Source organism: Neurospora crassa, linkage group II (genome assembly GCF_000182925.2).
Source record: "Neurospora crassa OR74A linkage group II, whole genome shotgun sequence".
Classification (NCBI taxonomy): Eukaryota; Fungi; Ascomycota; class Sordariomycetes; order Sordariales; family Sordariaceae; genus Neurospora; species Neurospora crassa.
In genome coordinates, this window is record NC_026502.1 from 2067385 (window position 1) to 2083080 (window position 15696).

At 53.6% G+C, this 15696-nt stretch overlaps 6 protein-coding genes across 7 annotated transcripts; 4 read left to right on the plus strand and 2 right to left on the minus strand.

Moving 5' to 3' along the window:
* The first annotated feature begins 79 nt into the window (after positions 1-79).
* On the plus strand, positions 80-1787 carry NCU06749 (mitochondrial 54S ribosomal protein YmL9). The gene has a single exon (XM_958428.2). It carries the CDS (start codon positions 423-425, stop codon positions 1575-1577), a length of 1155 nt encoding a protein of 384 aa, XP_963521.1. The 5' UTR covers positions 80-422; the 3' UTR covers positions 1578-1787.
* On the minus strand, positions 296-2917 carry NCU06748 (hypothetical protein). The gene is made up of 2 exons (XM_958427.2): positions 2592-2917; positions 296-2453 (listed from the first exon to the last, which is right to left on the minus strand). The coding sequence occupies exons 1-2, from the start codon at positions 2752-2754 to the stop codon at positions 1972-1974; spliced, it is 645 nt and encodes a 214-aa protein (XP_963520.1). The 5' UTR covers positions 2755-2917; the 3' UTR covers positions 296-1971.
* A 456-nt stretch (positions 2918-3373) lies between these two features.
* Positions 3374-5164, plus strand: NCU06747 (hypothetical protein). Its single transcript, XM_958426.2, has 2 exons — positions 3374-4466; positions 4530-5164. The coding sequence occupies exons 1-2, from the start codon at positions 4176-4178 to the stop codon at positions 4953-4955; spliced, it is 717 nt and encodes a 238-aa protein (XP_963519.1). The 5' UTR covers positions 3374-4175; the 3' UTR covers positions 4956-5164.
* Positions 5165-5452: 288 nt separating this feature from the next.
* NCU06746 (hypothetical protein) lies at positions 5453-7232 on the plus strand. The gene is made up of 2 exons (XM_958425.2): positions 5453-5895; positions 5990-7232. The coding sequence occupies exons 1-2, from the start codon at positions 5745-5747 to the stop codon at positions 6964-6966; spliced, it is 1128 nt and encodes a 375-aa protein (XP_963518.1). The 5' UTR covers positions 5453-5744; the 3' UTR covers positions 6967-7232.
* Positions 7233-8432: 1200 nt separating this feature from the next.
* NCU06745 lies at positions 8433-11094 on the minus strand. 2 transcript variants are annotated; one of them, XM_011395281.1, is made up of 4 exons: positions 10880-11094; positions 10303-10718; positions 10186-10247; positions 8433-10129 (listed from the first exon to the last, which is right to left on the minus strand). In XM_011395281.1, the coding sequence occupies exons 2-4, from the start codon at positions 10657-10659 to the stop codon at positions 8956-8958; spliced, it is 1593 nt and encodes a 530-aa protein (XP_011393583.1). In that variant the 5' UTR covers positions 10660-10718; positions 10880-11094; the 3' UTR covers positions 8433-8955. The 2 variants fall into 2 exon arrangements, with proteins under 2 accessions (XP_011393583.1, XP_011393584.1); XM_011395282.1 differs by lacking the exon at positions 10880-11094 and having other exon boundaries at positions 10303-10803.
* A 1444-nt stretch (positions 11095-12538) lies between these two features.
* On the plus strand, positions 12539-15523 carry NCU06744 (hypothetical protein). Its single transcript, XM_958423.2, has 2 exons — positions 12539-13617; positions 13696-15523. The coding sequence occupies exons 1-2, from the start codon at positions 13455-13457 to the stop codon at positions 15252-15254; spliced, it is 1722 nt and encodes a 573-aa protein (XP_963516.1). The 5' UTR covers positions 12539-13454; the 3' UTR covers positions 15255-15523.
* The last annotated feature ends 173 nt before the right edge of the window (positions 15524-15696 follow it).

Consider the following 15696-nt stretch of genomic DNA (forward strand, 5'->3'; position numbering starts at 1 on the left):
CACTCTGTACACCACAATCCGCCAAATACATAGTACCCGCCTGTGAATAGCCGCCCCTCCCCTGTCAATTGTGAATCCCCGGATGCCGAACCGATCGACGTTATCGGGGGGGGAGCATCCCGTTACTGAATTTCTGAGTGGCTATCAAATTTCTGCTGCTCCGTGCTTCGAGCCGGCGACCACCACTCCCGCACCCGCCCCAAAACCACCTCAACGGCCGCGCGCCGAAACGACCTCCCAACTCCGCCCCCTCCGGTTCGCGTCTCGAAGACAGCCGGTGTCCTTTCCATTCCCCCCACTCGACGCTCCGGGGCCCCGACATCGATACAACGAACACCGTCAGGTCCAATTGACTGCGACCAACCCCACCAAAAGCAACACAACACCACCCAACCCTCCCCTCAGACTTATACACATACACGATGGCGCCCCGGCTGCCCGCGCGCTGCTGGAGGCAGCTCTCCCTCGTCGAGAGGTCAGCCACCCACACCACAACCACCGCCGCCGCCAGCTCCCTCCTCCTCGCCGGCCGGACCACACCCACCTTCTCCGCCTCCTCGCCATCGACTGTCTTTCCCTCCCTCCTCCCTCAGATCACAAAGCGCGGCGTCAAGTACGGCTGGAGCACGCTCCCGAAGCGCAGCAGGCCCACACGATTCAACCAAGTGACGCAGGGTCTTCCGGCGCCCACCTCGGGCCCGGCCGCTGCCCTCAAGCGCCGCGAGAAGACTACACCCCTGCGCACCGGCGTGCTCGCTGTCAAGAAGGGCATGACCGTCTTCATGGGCCGCACCGGCGCCCGCATCCCCTGCACCGTTCTGCAGCTCGACCGGGTCCAAGTCGTCGCCAACAAGACGCGCGCCAAGAACGGCTACTGGGCCGTCCAGGTTGGCCTGGGCGAGCGCCGCGCCGAAAACGTGGGCGCCCCGCAGCTCGGCTACTACGAGGCCAAGGGCATCCCGCCCAAGCAGACGCTCGCCGAGTTCAAGGTGCGCAACCAGGACGGCTTGTTGCCGGTCGGCGTCCAGCTGTTTCCGGACTGGTTCCACGTCGGCCAGGTGGTGGACGTGCGCGGCATCACGCGCGGTATGGGTTTTGCCGGTGGTATGAAGCGTCACGGCTTCGCCGGTCAGGAGGCGTCGCACGGTAACTCGCTGAACCACCGTACCATTGGTTCCGTCGGTGGTTCGCAGGGCTCCGGTTCGCGTGTGTTGCCCGGCAAGAAGATGCCCGGTCGCATGGGCGCGCAGCAGCACACGGTCCAGAACCTGCCCATTCTGATGGTGGACAACGAGCTCGGCATCGTGGTGGTCAAGGGCGCGGTCGCTGGTCACAAGGGTGCGGTTGTCAAGGTTCAGGATGCTGTCAAGAAGGCTCCTCCCCCGGAGGAGTTTGTCGAGGCCACCAAGCAGCTCCTCAACGAGCGGTTCCCTGATGCGGAGGAGAAGTTGCAGGCGGCGAGGAAGTTGCACTTGGAGCTCAAGGAGGCGAGGAGACAGGGCCTGATAGATTCGCTCATCAAGAATGGGCTGACAGAGAAGGCGGATGGAAATGCTGCGGTAGAAGCTTCGGCTTAAGAGAGGGGGGCTGTCTCTGGTCTGTAGTATGTGTTTGTACTAGGTTTATGGAAGGGAATGTATGGTAAAGCCTTCCCGGTTTCTCATTTTTTTTAGTTCTCTCTTGTATGATACACACGCATCGTGGGGTGTTAAAATGTACAGCTACCGAAAATGTATAACAACTTGAACATACAACCCTTGCCCGTGATAGGTTCGTATGTTCTCTCCCTATATCTTACACATATTCCTCCTTGACAGCCTTCGGGTATTCAATCAGAGAGCCAGACCACGATCCTGTCCTTCAGCTCATCCTGTTTGAGAGGGGGAGAGGGGGACCACCACCTTCCCCGGTTCCCATATATATCCTCCCTTTTTTCAAAACTATTCCCTCCTTAAGAGCACCCCAAAACAATTACTTGGGCATCTGCCTGAAACCCCTGACCTTCGCATCCTCTGCATCATCATCCAGCTCAGGTTCCATCGCACGGCCGTTGATAGCTCTGAACGGATCGCCCTCCTCCAGCAGGTCAATGACCTTGCCGTCCTCCGTCTCCAGACTCCACTCGGTCGTCTCGAACATGCCTCGGGGCGTGGGCCGGAAGCTGGCGAAGCGCATCACGCCCGTGCGCTTGGTGCCCTTGACATTGAACTTGATGTCGATGCGGCCGTGCAGCTGGTTCATCTCGCCCGAGATCCACGGAATCTGCGCCTTGAAGTAGATCTCGTCACCCAGGTACTCGCGCGCGCGCTGGTTCGTGCGCAGCGCATAGAGGGTTGACTCGACCACGGGGGAAGAGAGTTTCTGGTAGTTGAAGATTGCGATCGAGGTGGCGGCTACGATGCCCAAGAAGATGGGGAAGGTGCGGGACCAGCGGAAGCGGGAGGTTTGGACATCTGTTTTTGTGGTTGCAAAGGGAAGAGGGGTCAGTAACTTCCATGGTACTAAGGAACTCAATTGGGGTGCGGAAACAGCAGGAAATACAGAACACAGAGAAGAGAAGAAGAAGAAGAAGAGACACGGGGAGAACATACCAGGAAGTTCACGATCAGCTCGCCTCTCCATCAACGGACCATCGCCAGGCCTGGGTGCCGATGTGAGAGATCTCCTCTGGGGTTGAGCGCGGCCCTTGGCGCAAGGGGAAGGCCTCGCCAGCGCCCTCTTTAGCGCCATACGTTGTGTTATCCTAGAGAGCATTGTGTGTGTTTATGTGTGTGTGAATGATATGTGTACTTTCGTGTGAAGGTTATTTTTCAGACGAACGATGGGGAGGGACGGGACGGGAGGATGTGTTGACACAAGCTTCTGGAGTTCGTCCCGTACACTAAAGCTACCCGACCTACCTACCAAATGGAAGCTGCCCTGGCGACGATTCCTACGATAACTCGTTTATCGATAGGCAGTGGGGCGGCACTACGTCGACCACCCCACTACGATTTGATCAGTGCATAGCCTTTGGGCAATATTCTTGTAGCAGCAAGTACCCAGCTGTCGGGGTGGCTGGTGAGGGTTAGGAGTTGACGAGAGAATCTCGGGGTTGTGTTAAATGCTTCCTCCAAACAGCCCTTGTCGGCACCGCGATATTTGGGGGCTTTTTATGTTCTTTTTTTTTTCTCGATGAGACTATCCCGTTCTGTTCAGAAGTTGCAAATGCATCATTTCTTTGTCCTTCGTTGTCCCAGGTTCAAGAAGAAGAAGAAAACAGGATAAACTCCTGTTGAGTTGCCGGTTAGCTTGCCAATCCATGAACTGTGGTTCTGTTGCTGTATCGTTCAGCATTTCTCTGCTTATATGCCTAATGACGATGGCCGAGAGGCAAGTTTCCTATTTTGGCTCTTACCTTCAAAGCGTGGCGCTACTATTCCACCGGGCTGAGAAGTATGGTCTCTTCCTGTCCGCCTATGATGCAGTTGGCTTCAACGCCATATGCCGTGAGACACGGTCAATTTCTATCCTCCAGTGGGGACTGGACTCTTTTTACTCTCAAGGTTGCGACCGGCCTCGAATAACTCCCAACAAAGAATAGTATTCGTCGGTACAGGACGTCACAATATCCCATATCTGACAAGGCAAGCTCTGTTGTGTATAGCCACAAAACGGGTTACAACCTTGCGAAGCGAGCCGAGCCTCGTGCTGGATGCTTTGCTTCCACGGATCAGCGCGTGGCAGTTCCATGCTGCAGACTAGGCATCTCTCATATGGAAGGGTTCTCGTGGCGTTGGCTGGGCATACGCAGTGATATCCCTCCTTTGGAACAAAGAAGAGAAGTACGTACCCGGTCGAGCCAATCTCACTGCACATCATGAAGAGGCAGTGTCAGTTTTGTGTGCTTACGTGTGGACAAGCTGACAACCACCACATTTGGAAATGGGACCCAATCCGCGTCCCCAAAGACGGCTGAGAGAAGGCCTTTCGCCCAACGAGAGAAAAGACACACCGGCACGACCGCAGTCGGTCCGCTCTCATATAAGACGGCTGGCGCTGTTGTCAATATCTGGGGTAACTTGGACAGGCCCCAACCACATTGCACTTTGCCATATCAAGACCCCAACTGTTCTTGTCCTTCTTCACACTGTTAAGCTCTTCTATTCCCTCAGCCCTAGTGGGATTCGTTCACAATGGCTTCAAGCAGGCTCATGAAAGCCATCTATGTGGCTTTGTTTTTGCTTTACGTTGACGCAGCCATCTCATTATCCCTTGTCTCGTCAATGGTGGCATTTCTTCATGGACGCGGCGGCCAACCATTCGAGGTCCGACGACTTGGTTCGGTCTTCGACCTTCCCGGAGAACCTGCACATCTTTTGACGGACCACGGCCACACGACAAATGCAGCAGGAGGTACGGGCGTCGTCCTTGTAGGGTTCGGTGGCCTCCTAGCTTTGTGGTTGGAGCATAGGTCCAGGGCAAAGGTATGTGTTCATTCTCGTAGAATCATTGTGCAGTGTGCGTCTATGGTACTAACCTTGTGGCAGTACGGGAAAACATCGCCATTCTACTATCTCTGGGCCCTTATCACGATTCTCAGCTGGCTTCTTACTCTCACGGCTCTGATCTATACCTATGTCCTGACCAACAAGCATTCGGATCAGGGTATCGACCTCGCCTACGCAGAAGGCAGTGCTCCGAAGCCGTACCCACGGGACTCTTGGACCCCGGAGAACTGGTATACGCTGGTCAACAGTCTATCACTTGTCCACAGCGACGATCACGACATACTGAAGAAGAAATTGAGAACCATGCGCGGATGGCGCTACAACCTTATTCCCTTCATGATTCTTGGTTTCATTCTCATGGTCCTCGTCATCGTGGAGCTGTTGAGTTTCAGGAGGTCGAGGGGTAGGAAGACAGAACAGCCATTTGAAGAACGACCGCATGAGTCCGCTCACTTGGTAGCCTGATGTGGGCTTTCAAGTTGGGGAACATAAGGGATTTGTGATTGTGGTCACTTGAGCGGTACGGTCGAGATGTCATAACCGATGTCAATTCATTAGTAAACAAAGGGTCTTGCTCAAAAGAGGTAGATGGATGGAAGAGTGTCGACATATGAGTAACAAAGATGATCTCAGTGGTACTATAGTTTGAAAGGAATATATTATATATAGCCGCCAAGATGGGTATCAGAGCTTCACCTTGAGAAACAATGCTCTACCACCACGTACTTGCACACCTGCATTGCATCCGAACGACGCCGATGTGACAAGGAAAAAGGGGTTCGCGGGGGGGGTCAACACTCAACAACAGTGAATGCAGGGGTAGGTACCTAGCTCCTCAGTACGTGTGGACCTTCCGATAAGGCGGGACATAGATAAGGATTTTTGGGGACGGGGCAGACCGACAGCTCAGTAGTCCGATGGCGGGCATCCCGGACCTTACCTATGTACTGTACGTAGCTGAACAACAGCGACCAACAGGGAGCAAGAGGGAACCGGAAGAGCCACGTTCGTCCACTGAAGAAGAAGGCACGACGTCACAATCACCTTTGTCGCTTCTACTTCAATCTGTCCATTTCTTCTCTTTTTTTTTTTACAAATAAATCATCATCCATCCCTCAACCGATCAATCCCTCTGCGCGGGCGCGCAAAACGAATATCGAAACAAATACATACATTGGAACAACAGAGTGACGGATCGATCTTGTACCTAACGACACCCACCCAAATCAACGAGTATCTCGGACAACAAAGACCATGACAGAGGGAATTTCCCCCGCAGACGAGGCAGAGGCGCGCGCCCTCGAGCAGGCTCGCATTCGAAAGGAGCGACGCGAGGCTAAGATCAGGGCCAATGCCGGAAATCGTCTAAACAAGATCACTGGGTTGGGAGGCGGTGTTGAAAGAGGTCAGTGTTTTCCGTCCATCCATCGCGTGTCCTAGCATAGTACAATATCATGTAAATGGCACTAAACCAAAGCTGACATTGGTCTTCTCTTCAGACCCTCCTCCTACGCAGCCAGCCAGCAGCAGCAGCAGCAACGATGACAAGACATTGCCAGTCCCGACCTCCAGCTCCGCACCCCGAGTTCACGCCGACCCCGAAGAGGTCGACATCTCCACCTCTGAACACTTCTACCAACCAAACACCACCCCAAGAATTCCCAAGCTGCCACAGCCTACACAAGGTCCTTCCCCCTTCGACCCGAACGACCTCTCCGAAGAGAGCCTGCGCCAGATGATGCTCGGCCGCGAATCCCCCATGGTTCCAGGTGCCGCCGGCGGCGACCCCTTTGCCAGCCTACTGGGAGCAGGGCCGGGCGGTCAGGGTGGTCCGGGCGCTGAGGACCCGATGATGCAAATGATGCTCGACATGCTTGGCGGAGGTGGAGCTCCCGGTTCCGGTGCTGGTGGTATGCCACCTTTTCCGGGAGGAGGGTTCCCCGGCATGCCCGGTATGGGCGGCATGATGCCTCCCGGAATGGGCATGGGCCAGCCAGGAGTTCCGCCCGCCATGGCCGTTCCCGACCGGTACTCCTCCCTGTGGCGCCTGCTGCACACGGCCGTGGCGCTCGGTCTCGGTCTCTACATTGCGCTGTGGACTTCGTTCAGCGGCAGCAAGGTCGACAGGGACAGCAAGAACATCCTTACTGGCAACAAGCACCACCACGTGGGCGCGGGGGACCAGGTGGCTGTGGGCTTCGATACGGATTCGGCCAGACGGTTTTTCTACGTGTTTGCTACGGCTGAGGCGCTGCTGCTGACGACGCGCTTCTTTCTGGAAAAGGGTTTGGCAAAGAGTCCCGTGGGCGGCGCTTTTGGTGGTGGTATGTTGGGTATGGCTGTGGGTTTCTTGCCGCAGCCGTGGAAGGGCTATTTGGAGATTGCGATGAGGTATGGACAGATATTAAGCACGGTTAAGGCGGATATTCTCGTTTGTATCTTTGTGCTTGGGGTCTGCTCATGGTGGAGGTCGTAGTTCTCTATCTGAAGGAACAGAGGGAGAAGATGGCTGAGAATGTTTACTGCAACGGCTTACGGGCGTAATGAATGGGTCAGAAAGGGGGTAACTGAGCACGCTTTTAATGGCATGGAATATTGTAATGAAAACAACAGGAACATGAGTGTACGCCGTCACGACATGAGTGTCCCATCGCATTTGTCTGGTTGAAATGACAAGGCCTTGAGTTTGAAGATAGCTGGCAAGACACTTTTCAATTTCTCACACAGAGTACTTACATTCCCAATGCCGTCAAACGTCAACTCGCCAGTTACCTAAAAGGTGAGGTATCGTCTCGATTTGTTCCAAAAACCAAACCCAAAAGCCCTCGTTGCCTATAGGTACACAAGTATCCAAAGTGTTCCCCACATCTTCCGCCCTCCTTTCTGCGACCGCAATCATATCTGTAGAATCTAGCATCTCCTTTTAACTAACCAATTCTTCCCTTTCATCCTAATTCTATTCCAGGGGCACCAGAACAACCAGGCGCCTTACCTCACCACCTTGCCACCACCACCAATCTCTTGAACCTTTCACTTTCTTCTACACCCCATCCCATTATCTTCTTCCACCTTCTCATAAACCGTGATAAGACAGCGGTCACAGTAAGCGTCGAGTTCGTAGCGGTCGATGCAGATGACGACGGGTGGGGCCGAGACTACAAAGTCGATGCCCCACCGGCCTGAATAGAAACAGTGACGAAACTAGAGGGGGAGGGTTGAGGAGGAGGAGGAGGAGGAGGAGGAGGGCGGAATTTTATAGTAGTAGGTTTGGCCCGAAGAGAAGAAGTGGCTTTGGCGGAAAGAGGAGGGTAAGGGCCGAAAGTGATAAAGAGGCAAAGGGCGGAGAGGAGGATGAGGGGGGTAATCAGGGGAGAGCCTGCTGTTACGTAGCATTTTTGTCGGTGAGGACTTGGATGTTGGCTTGTGATGTTTGCTGATTTGGGTTGTTGGTTGTTGTGTGATCTGGTCGTAGTTTGGTTATTGGGAGTGTCGACTGGTCTGTGAGTGGTGATGAAACCTCTATTATTGGAAGTGTTGTAGGAGAGAAACAGTTCGAAAAATTCAAGGCTTGCGAGGCTTCAGAAAGCCTGATGATCTCGTGTGACTGATTTTGCTTGGTATGTTCTGTAGAAAGAGAGAGTGTGTTGAATACGTGGTCATATCACACCGTGCGGAAACGACTTTGTCTATTTTTCTTACTTGATGCTTCTTTTAGCAAGTAACCATAAACGGAGGAGAGCGAGCTGTTTGAGACAGTATGCTGTTCTGTACTCGCTCTTTCGAGTTTGGTCGAGTAAAGGAGTGCAGAGGTTGAGTAGACCAGAGACTTCAAAAGCTTTCTTGCATCGCGGTGGCAATAACTTTGGTCTTAAGCAGAGTGTATGATGGATGAGGAGAAGAAGAAAGAGGGGAATGTACTGAGATAGGGTCTGCTCCCTCATTATCACCGACAATCTCCATGGAGTTACGCGCTTGAAGACGATGGCAGATACATACATGTACACTATACATTATGTCGACTCCGATCCAGTTCAGTAATTTGGTAATTGCAAAGTTTCTGCAGTAGGATGCCACGAAAAGAACCATGCGTGGTGTTGAACGGGACCTTGGGAAAGTGGTTTGGGCGATTCGTGGACTTCGCCGTCGATGTAGCACAGTCGAGCATATGTGAACGTAGTAGAGCATGTTCAAAACCATTCATTGATACATATCTTTAAATCCAGGTATCGTGACCAGGAGCTTCACAATCTTGGAGTGCTCATCCGATCTTGTTGAAAGGCCTTGCAAAAGTCGGCAGCAAAGACATTACCGGGCACCCAAAGACTGAGTATCCCGACTACGCTCTCGATATGATCGGCTGGGTCATCATCGCAGTATGCGGTATGTAGATTCATCACTGTCGAGCGTCTTCCCAGTTCCCCTTGTCGATGTTCGAAGAAGGCATTGCCACTGTAACTTTTCTGCCTCACGGCTTCAAAACACCCGCCAAAACCCCTCCAAGAACACCCCTCACCCTCTTTGGATTTTCCAACGCACACGTAAAGACAACCGCTGTACTGGCAGCGAACACGGCCGCCTCCCTCCACTGCTTCCGCAAGTCGTATCTCCTCGGGAACAACGTAGCCAGTGCTCTTGGTGCGACAAACAGCGCCATATCCTTCCTCCTCCCCGCGTTCTCCAGCAAGATGCTCCATCCGCACAGAGCACACCCAGTGCCAACACAAAGCCCGCCGTCCATCTTCTGACAACCCTTTACGTCTCTTCCCACAATGTACGGCCCCAGTCTCGTGCGTGCTAGACACACGCCGTAATAGAACAGAGTGATGAAGACGCCCAGAAAAGCCGACGACCCACACGCCGAGACCAGCGCCCTCTTCAACGCCTTCCAGTTCGGCTTGCGTAGCACGAGCAGCAAGTTGAGCGGCAGGTACATGGTAAAGGCCCACTTGAACGAGAGGGCGAACCTCGACAGGGCGTGCCGCTCGCAGCTCGGGCCGCAGCCCATGTGGACGATTTCGCAGGGAAAGGGCACGGCCTTGGCCGGGTCACCCCAGGCCTCAGGCCAGTCGTAGTCCTTGCACATGCTGCCCAGCAGCGGGGCCTGGCCCGTGTCCTTGCCGTACACGAGGGATCCGGCCCGACACCGGCGGAGAGCCTCGATCAGGCGGCTGTCGACGGCAGCGGCGGAGGTGATCCACTTGTTGTAGGCCCGTGGGAGGCGCGAGGGGTGGTAGAACCAGGTCCACATGATAAGAGCGCTGGAAAGGGCGAAGATGGCCGGGTCGGTAAGGCGGGATATGAGGGGTTCGACGAGTCTACTACTGGCGGTGGTGGAGGGGGAGCCATGACGACGGGCTTTGTAGTGGGACCAGAGCTCCCCAAAAATCACGTCAAGGGCGCGAGTGACGGCGAAAAGGGTGAGGTCCAAGGTTCGGCCGGCGTAGTGTACTGTCCTTGGGGGTTGCTTCGGAGAGACTTCTTGTCTTTGGTCGAGAACGGCATCTGATGTGGGTAAAGGTGTTTCAACACTTATGACTGTGGGTGAGGATATGGTCTCAGTGAAACCTGGAGTCCGCTTTGACTGTAAGAGCTTGATACCGAGCCATGCCGCAATGAAGGAGGCAAACGACCTTGAAAGTCTGTAATGGTCAAGCGTCAATAACATGTCCTTGAAGGATGATGATCGGATACTTGCCGTTTTCGTGCGACATGGGACAATGTGGCGGCTAAACGATCGAGTATAGTTTTGAAGAAAACCTAAGGCCTGGAGTGAGTAACAATACTGTAACTTGTACAAGAAGTCAGAACATACCTCGAGTAACGTGCTACCACCGGCCAGGACAGCGCAAAAGGTGGGAAAGCGGTGCCAGTCCATACCACCGCGTAGTATGTTTACAAAGGACTCGACAAAACCATCCTGTTGTTTCTTTCCGGCCTTCCACCTGAGGGCCTGCTTGGAAATCAAAGTGAACAATCTCGGGGCAACCGAAGACACATAGCCCAAGAGATAGGCGCGCACGAGAGGCCGCAATAATGGAGGGATGCGACTTTCGATCCTCTTCCAGCCCTTTGAGTTTGGAGCTAACCGGGCTGTGGGAAGCTGGAGGCGCAAGGATGATGGGAGCCCAGTTGCAGCAGGAGATGGTGGACTCTGAGACGGGTGGCTCATGGCGGCACAGTAACATGTACAGTGAAGCTGTGTAAAATAGGAGAATAACGTCTATGAGGCTGTATTACAAAATTAGCCTGGTGCAGATTTCTCCATTGCAGCTTGGTTGCGTAGATGTCAAAGTGCTCAGGCATTTACTCTGTGCTCAGTGTTGGCAGGGAGATGAGTCCAGTCGATGTTACTCGAGGTGTGGTATTGAATAAGCTTGAGCTAAACTAACCTAGGTCATGAGCCTCGGTAGAGCCAAATCTAGAAGTCCAAGACGGATGGATAGTTGGTTAACCCCCCTGAAAATCGAATGTGTGAAGCGGGTAACAACAAGGATGAATATCAACAATAACAACAACAACGACATGTGAAGAGAAAGCACACGACCACTGGATGTCGTCACGCCGTGGCGGCACCGTCCGTGGCTCGCCTAAAAAAAGCAAAGGGTGGGTTCCCGACGTGGAATTGCCTAGGCTCGGGGGACGGTTCTGGAACTGTTATAGGCGCCAACGAACAAAGAGACGATCGCGCTTGATGATGCTGCGACAGACACTACCGAACGGGCAGAGTGCCCGGTCTGGATTACACTACCTAGTGTAGTGTCTCTGTCCGTGATGTGGCCGACGCCATGGACCGGCGACCGGGCTATGTACATATGTATTTTCAGAGGCGGGAGACCACCGAAGAGACATGTCCTCGCGAGGTGAAACGCGCCTCACTCTGTCATTGGAGTTTGATTCCAAACGAAGACAGGAAGGACTGAAATGAATTCGCACAATGATCACCTTTGGGAAGTTGGGCCCGTTTGGTGTTGCTGTGGGTGCTGCGGCGGGGCGGTAGTAGCGTAGGTCTTGATACCTTGGCGCGCTACAAAATAATGCGGGGACACCCTGTTGCCGGGCCACTGAAATACTTGGGTTCCACAATCTTGAATTGGATCACGCAAAAAATCCTTTTTTCATCGCTTCCATTTATGTATAGTTTGAGGAACACATCGAAGCCATTGGAGGCAGCTTCTCCGACCACCTTCACACAAGAAAGGAACGAGGCCCTGAATTCTCCCGCTATGCGAGTGCTAGGGTTGGGACTCCAGACTCTCATAACATGATTGGTACCTGCTACATATCAACCTGTCATGATGTCTCTTGTTGATCTGGGGACCAATCAATAAGTCCGGGGTTCAGACAGAAGGAAAGTAGTGTAGGGGGAAATTTGGCGGGGTAGCGCACAAAACCCCGTGCGAGATATTGCATGTGATTGATGAGATCCGTCGGACTTCGTTGGGAACTCTCCTTCTGCTTGTGTATACTACCTCTCGTGACCTCAACAAGCTCTGCCCACGATCAACGACGATTTGCTGTGGACAGGTGCTAGTATACTCATGAAGAGAATTTGAACACCTCTCCTCATATTGACCACTATTACTATGATAGCTGGTGAGCCAAACAAAGGCAGAGAGAAAGATGGAAAAAGGTCACCTTCGGGAATAACTTTGAAGGGAACTTGAAAGCACCCCCGCTGGTCCCCACCAAACAGCCATCAAAAACTAAACCAAATGAAGGTAGGCATTGAAGTTCCATGCTGCCTACTAATCCGACAGTTGAAGTTCGTTAATTCGGTACTTGCAATACTCGCCCCCATGCAAGAGTGAGCTGGTACCAGCCTAACAGAACCTCGAGGTGCTCATCACGGGCTGGATCTTTGACATGGAGCCTCCACTTCCATCGTTGTAGCGGGAGCCAGGAACGGGCAGCCGAGCGACGACTGAAGCCACAAGGGAAGCCAGGGGGGAGAAAGCTTGTGAAGAGAGAAATTCAAGCACGGAGCCTTTCCATGATGCAAAAATGGTTGTGTTTTTAAATTACACTAGTCGTACCTAGCCGCTTTCCAGATCAGATCCCCCACAAGAAGCCAAACCGCCCCAATCCCAGTTCTTGATTTGTCTGAACTAACTAACAACACCTGACTGACGTCCTGTCCGCCTGGCCTCAGCTTCTACACCAACAGACCTACCTACATCTACCTCTAGGTTGGCTGCCTACCTCTACCTCTACTCTACATATACCTACAGTGCTACATCAATTACTACCTGCCTACATTCGGTTTCCCAGTTTGTCCCGCCATCCGGCATTTAGCGGCTTCTTTTCATCTCGCCTTGTGCCTTTCACTCCAAGTTCCGCCTTGAAATCTTCGCATTTCGTCCAAACAGCGACCAAGCTTCTCGGCCTGGAAACACGTGCTCGAGACTCGAGTTTAGCGCACCCAGCCGAGTTCCTTGTCACGTTCGAACATTTCGGCCTACCAACATCATCTGATCGGCCCGGTACATCGAGGTACCTCTCCCGACGACAACGGCCTGTCTTTCACGTGCCTCGAAACCGACTGCGGAGCCGGCCACTCACGTCAACACCACAACCTCACCTCACCTAGCCGGTGGCGGCACATCATCGAACCGCAACGCACCCGCCGAGGCCGCGTCCCGCTAAGCTCCCGGCCACCGGCCCCACGACGATTTCCGGGTCCCCTCAGCGGGTCTCCGGCAGCCGTTCCCCAGTTCTCGGCTATCCCGCAGCCGTCGGCCTCGTCGGCCGTGCTCTAGCCGTCCCAGCGGTCGGGGTCTTGGATATCTCTTCGTTTCCCGGCTAGGCCGGATGTACGTGCTGGACTTGTAAACATTGCAAATGCTATTGCCTGGCATGCCCCGATAGTCCGAGTACAAGCCCGCGGCGACATCCCAATCTAGTGTCTAATCCGCTGAACCAGCCGCAACACTTGCCAAATTCTCTACATACGTCATCGCGCCTCTCATGACTCAACGGCAACTTCATACAGCCTCGCGTCAGCCCTCACTCCAGCTTTTGTCACGTCAGCTACTGCCTACTGGTCCTGCCTCTGCCGACATGCCGCCGCCGCCGCCGCTACATCATCAAGAGCCGCCGACGCCTGACCAGCCTCAGCCAGTGTTCGGTTGTAAGTCCACTCACCCCCCCTTTAGTATGTGTTTTTCAATCAAATATCTTACAGACTGGCCTTGACGGTCTCTCGCAGACTTGCCCCAGAACGTAGCACAGCCACCGGCACCCCTCGCCACTCTTCTCACGGACGACCAATCCAGATATCTTGACAGCTTTTTCCAAAACCTGAATGATGCTGCAGCTGATGACCCTTTCCTAATATCACCAGACTTCGAGGAAGAAGGCTTAGCTTTTACTTCAGAATGGAATACGCGGCCGGGAAACCTTGTGGGATCAAATACTTCGTTCGCTCCTTTCGCCCGCACCAACTTCAACACTGGCTTCAGTGATTTGTCAAGTGTACATAGCTTTGGGGGTCCGTCATTTAATCACCAGCTCCAAGCGCCGCCACGGGCAACGGACGGTATCCATGATCTCCTAAATGCCGCTGCCGCTCTCCCTAACGAGGTAGGCGGCCATGGAGGGAACACTTTCGAGCAAAGTTACGGGGGTAGCAGTACTTCTGGGGGGCAACATGGCATTCAACAGACAGACAATAGCTTCGGCGGTGCGGCCATCGCCTTGGCCATGCGCCCTTACGCGTCCATTAACGAGCCTTCCAATAGCTTCTACCGCGACATGATCTTCCAACAGCCAGGGCAGTCGCAGCAACCCCGCCAAAACAGCTACCAGCATGGGCAGCCGGTAAGGATCCAATTCGGTACCGACACCAGCTTCTCCCAGTCAACATTCACACCTCAACGGACGCAGGAGAGCTCCGAGGTCATGAGCCAAGCACAACTGAAGGTACTGGATTGTCTAGTACCCAGCCAAAGCGCCGCCACGACGCGTGCCTCCAGTCCTGTAACGCAGGGGCAGGGGCAAGGGAACGAGCACCACGGGTCATTCTCACCGCCTAAGCTACGAACGCATCATCGCCCGTCCTTACCTCAGGCACTTGCCTCCATACAAGAGGAAGGAGGACCGCCCAAAAAGAGAAGGGCAACAGTGGACAACACCACTAACAACGATGCCGCGATGGCATCACCCGGCCCGCTGGCTACCTTTTCCAACAGTCCCTACAGCCCGTTTTCCCAATCCGGGTTTGCCCCTTCCTCTCCCATGACGTCGCTAGGTGGTAGAAAGTCAGCGGGTCCAGGAGGAGCAAAGGGGAAGAAACTTGCACGCCAACAAGGACTTTCAACTCCCAATACAGCATCGGAACCCACAGACTCCCAAGCCCCGAGTGGTGACACACGATCACCAAACGATGATGAAGATAACAAGCCCGCTCGACCGGGCAAGAGGCGTCGCTCCTATAAAGAAAAGAAGCCCAACCTGACGCTGGAACAAAAGAGACTGAACCACATCGACAGCGAGAAGAGGCGGCGGTACATGATCAAGTCAGCCTACGATAATCTGTCGATTATCATACCGGGGTACAAGGAGGCTGGAGTTAGCAAAGCGGGGGGGATACAGTTAGCCGTGGATTTCTTGAAGAAGATAATGGAGGAAAACGAGGAGTTGAAGGAGAGATTGGAGCGAGCGAGGGAAAAGGCTGGGGTTAAAAGTACTGGGACAGATGTTGAAATGACAGAAAGGGGAATACAAACTGGGCAGGAAGGGGGAGATAACGGTGCTGAAGAACAATGATGACATACGGTAGCCAAGCCGTAGTGTTTGACCTTGGATATGTTGGTACATCACTTGCGCATATACGAGCCATGCCTTTGTGATTAACCATGCATAAAGTGCCAACAATAGGACAACCAGGTAGCTGGGGTGAGCCTACTGCATTGGTTGCTTTGGTGAACGGCAGTCTGCATCTACCATTTGCTGGGTGGACTATGCCGAGGGTTTATCCAACCTCGAAAGAACCTAGACACAACGAAACTTGCAAAGGATAAGGGCCTTCACTTCACATTTTGAGGTGCAAAAGCAAAAAAAGAGTTGTACGGTAAGTGGAATCGTCTCTGATGGCTCCCACGAAAGCTCGCTCAAGCACACTCCGCGGCTGTAAATGCGCAAAGGAACGCTGTAGGTAGGAAGAGCGGCTCTGCGGATAAGTGTAATTTCCTGATCGAGCCGCATTCTT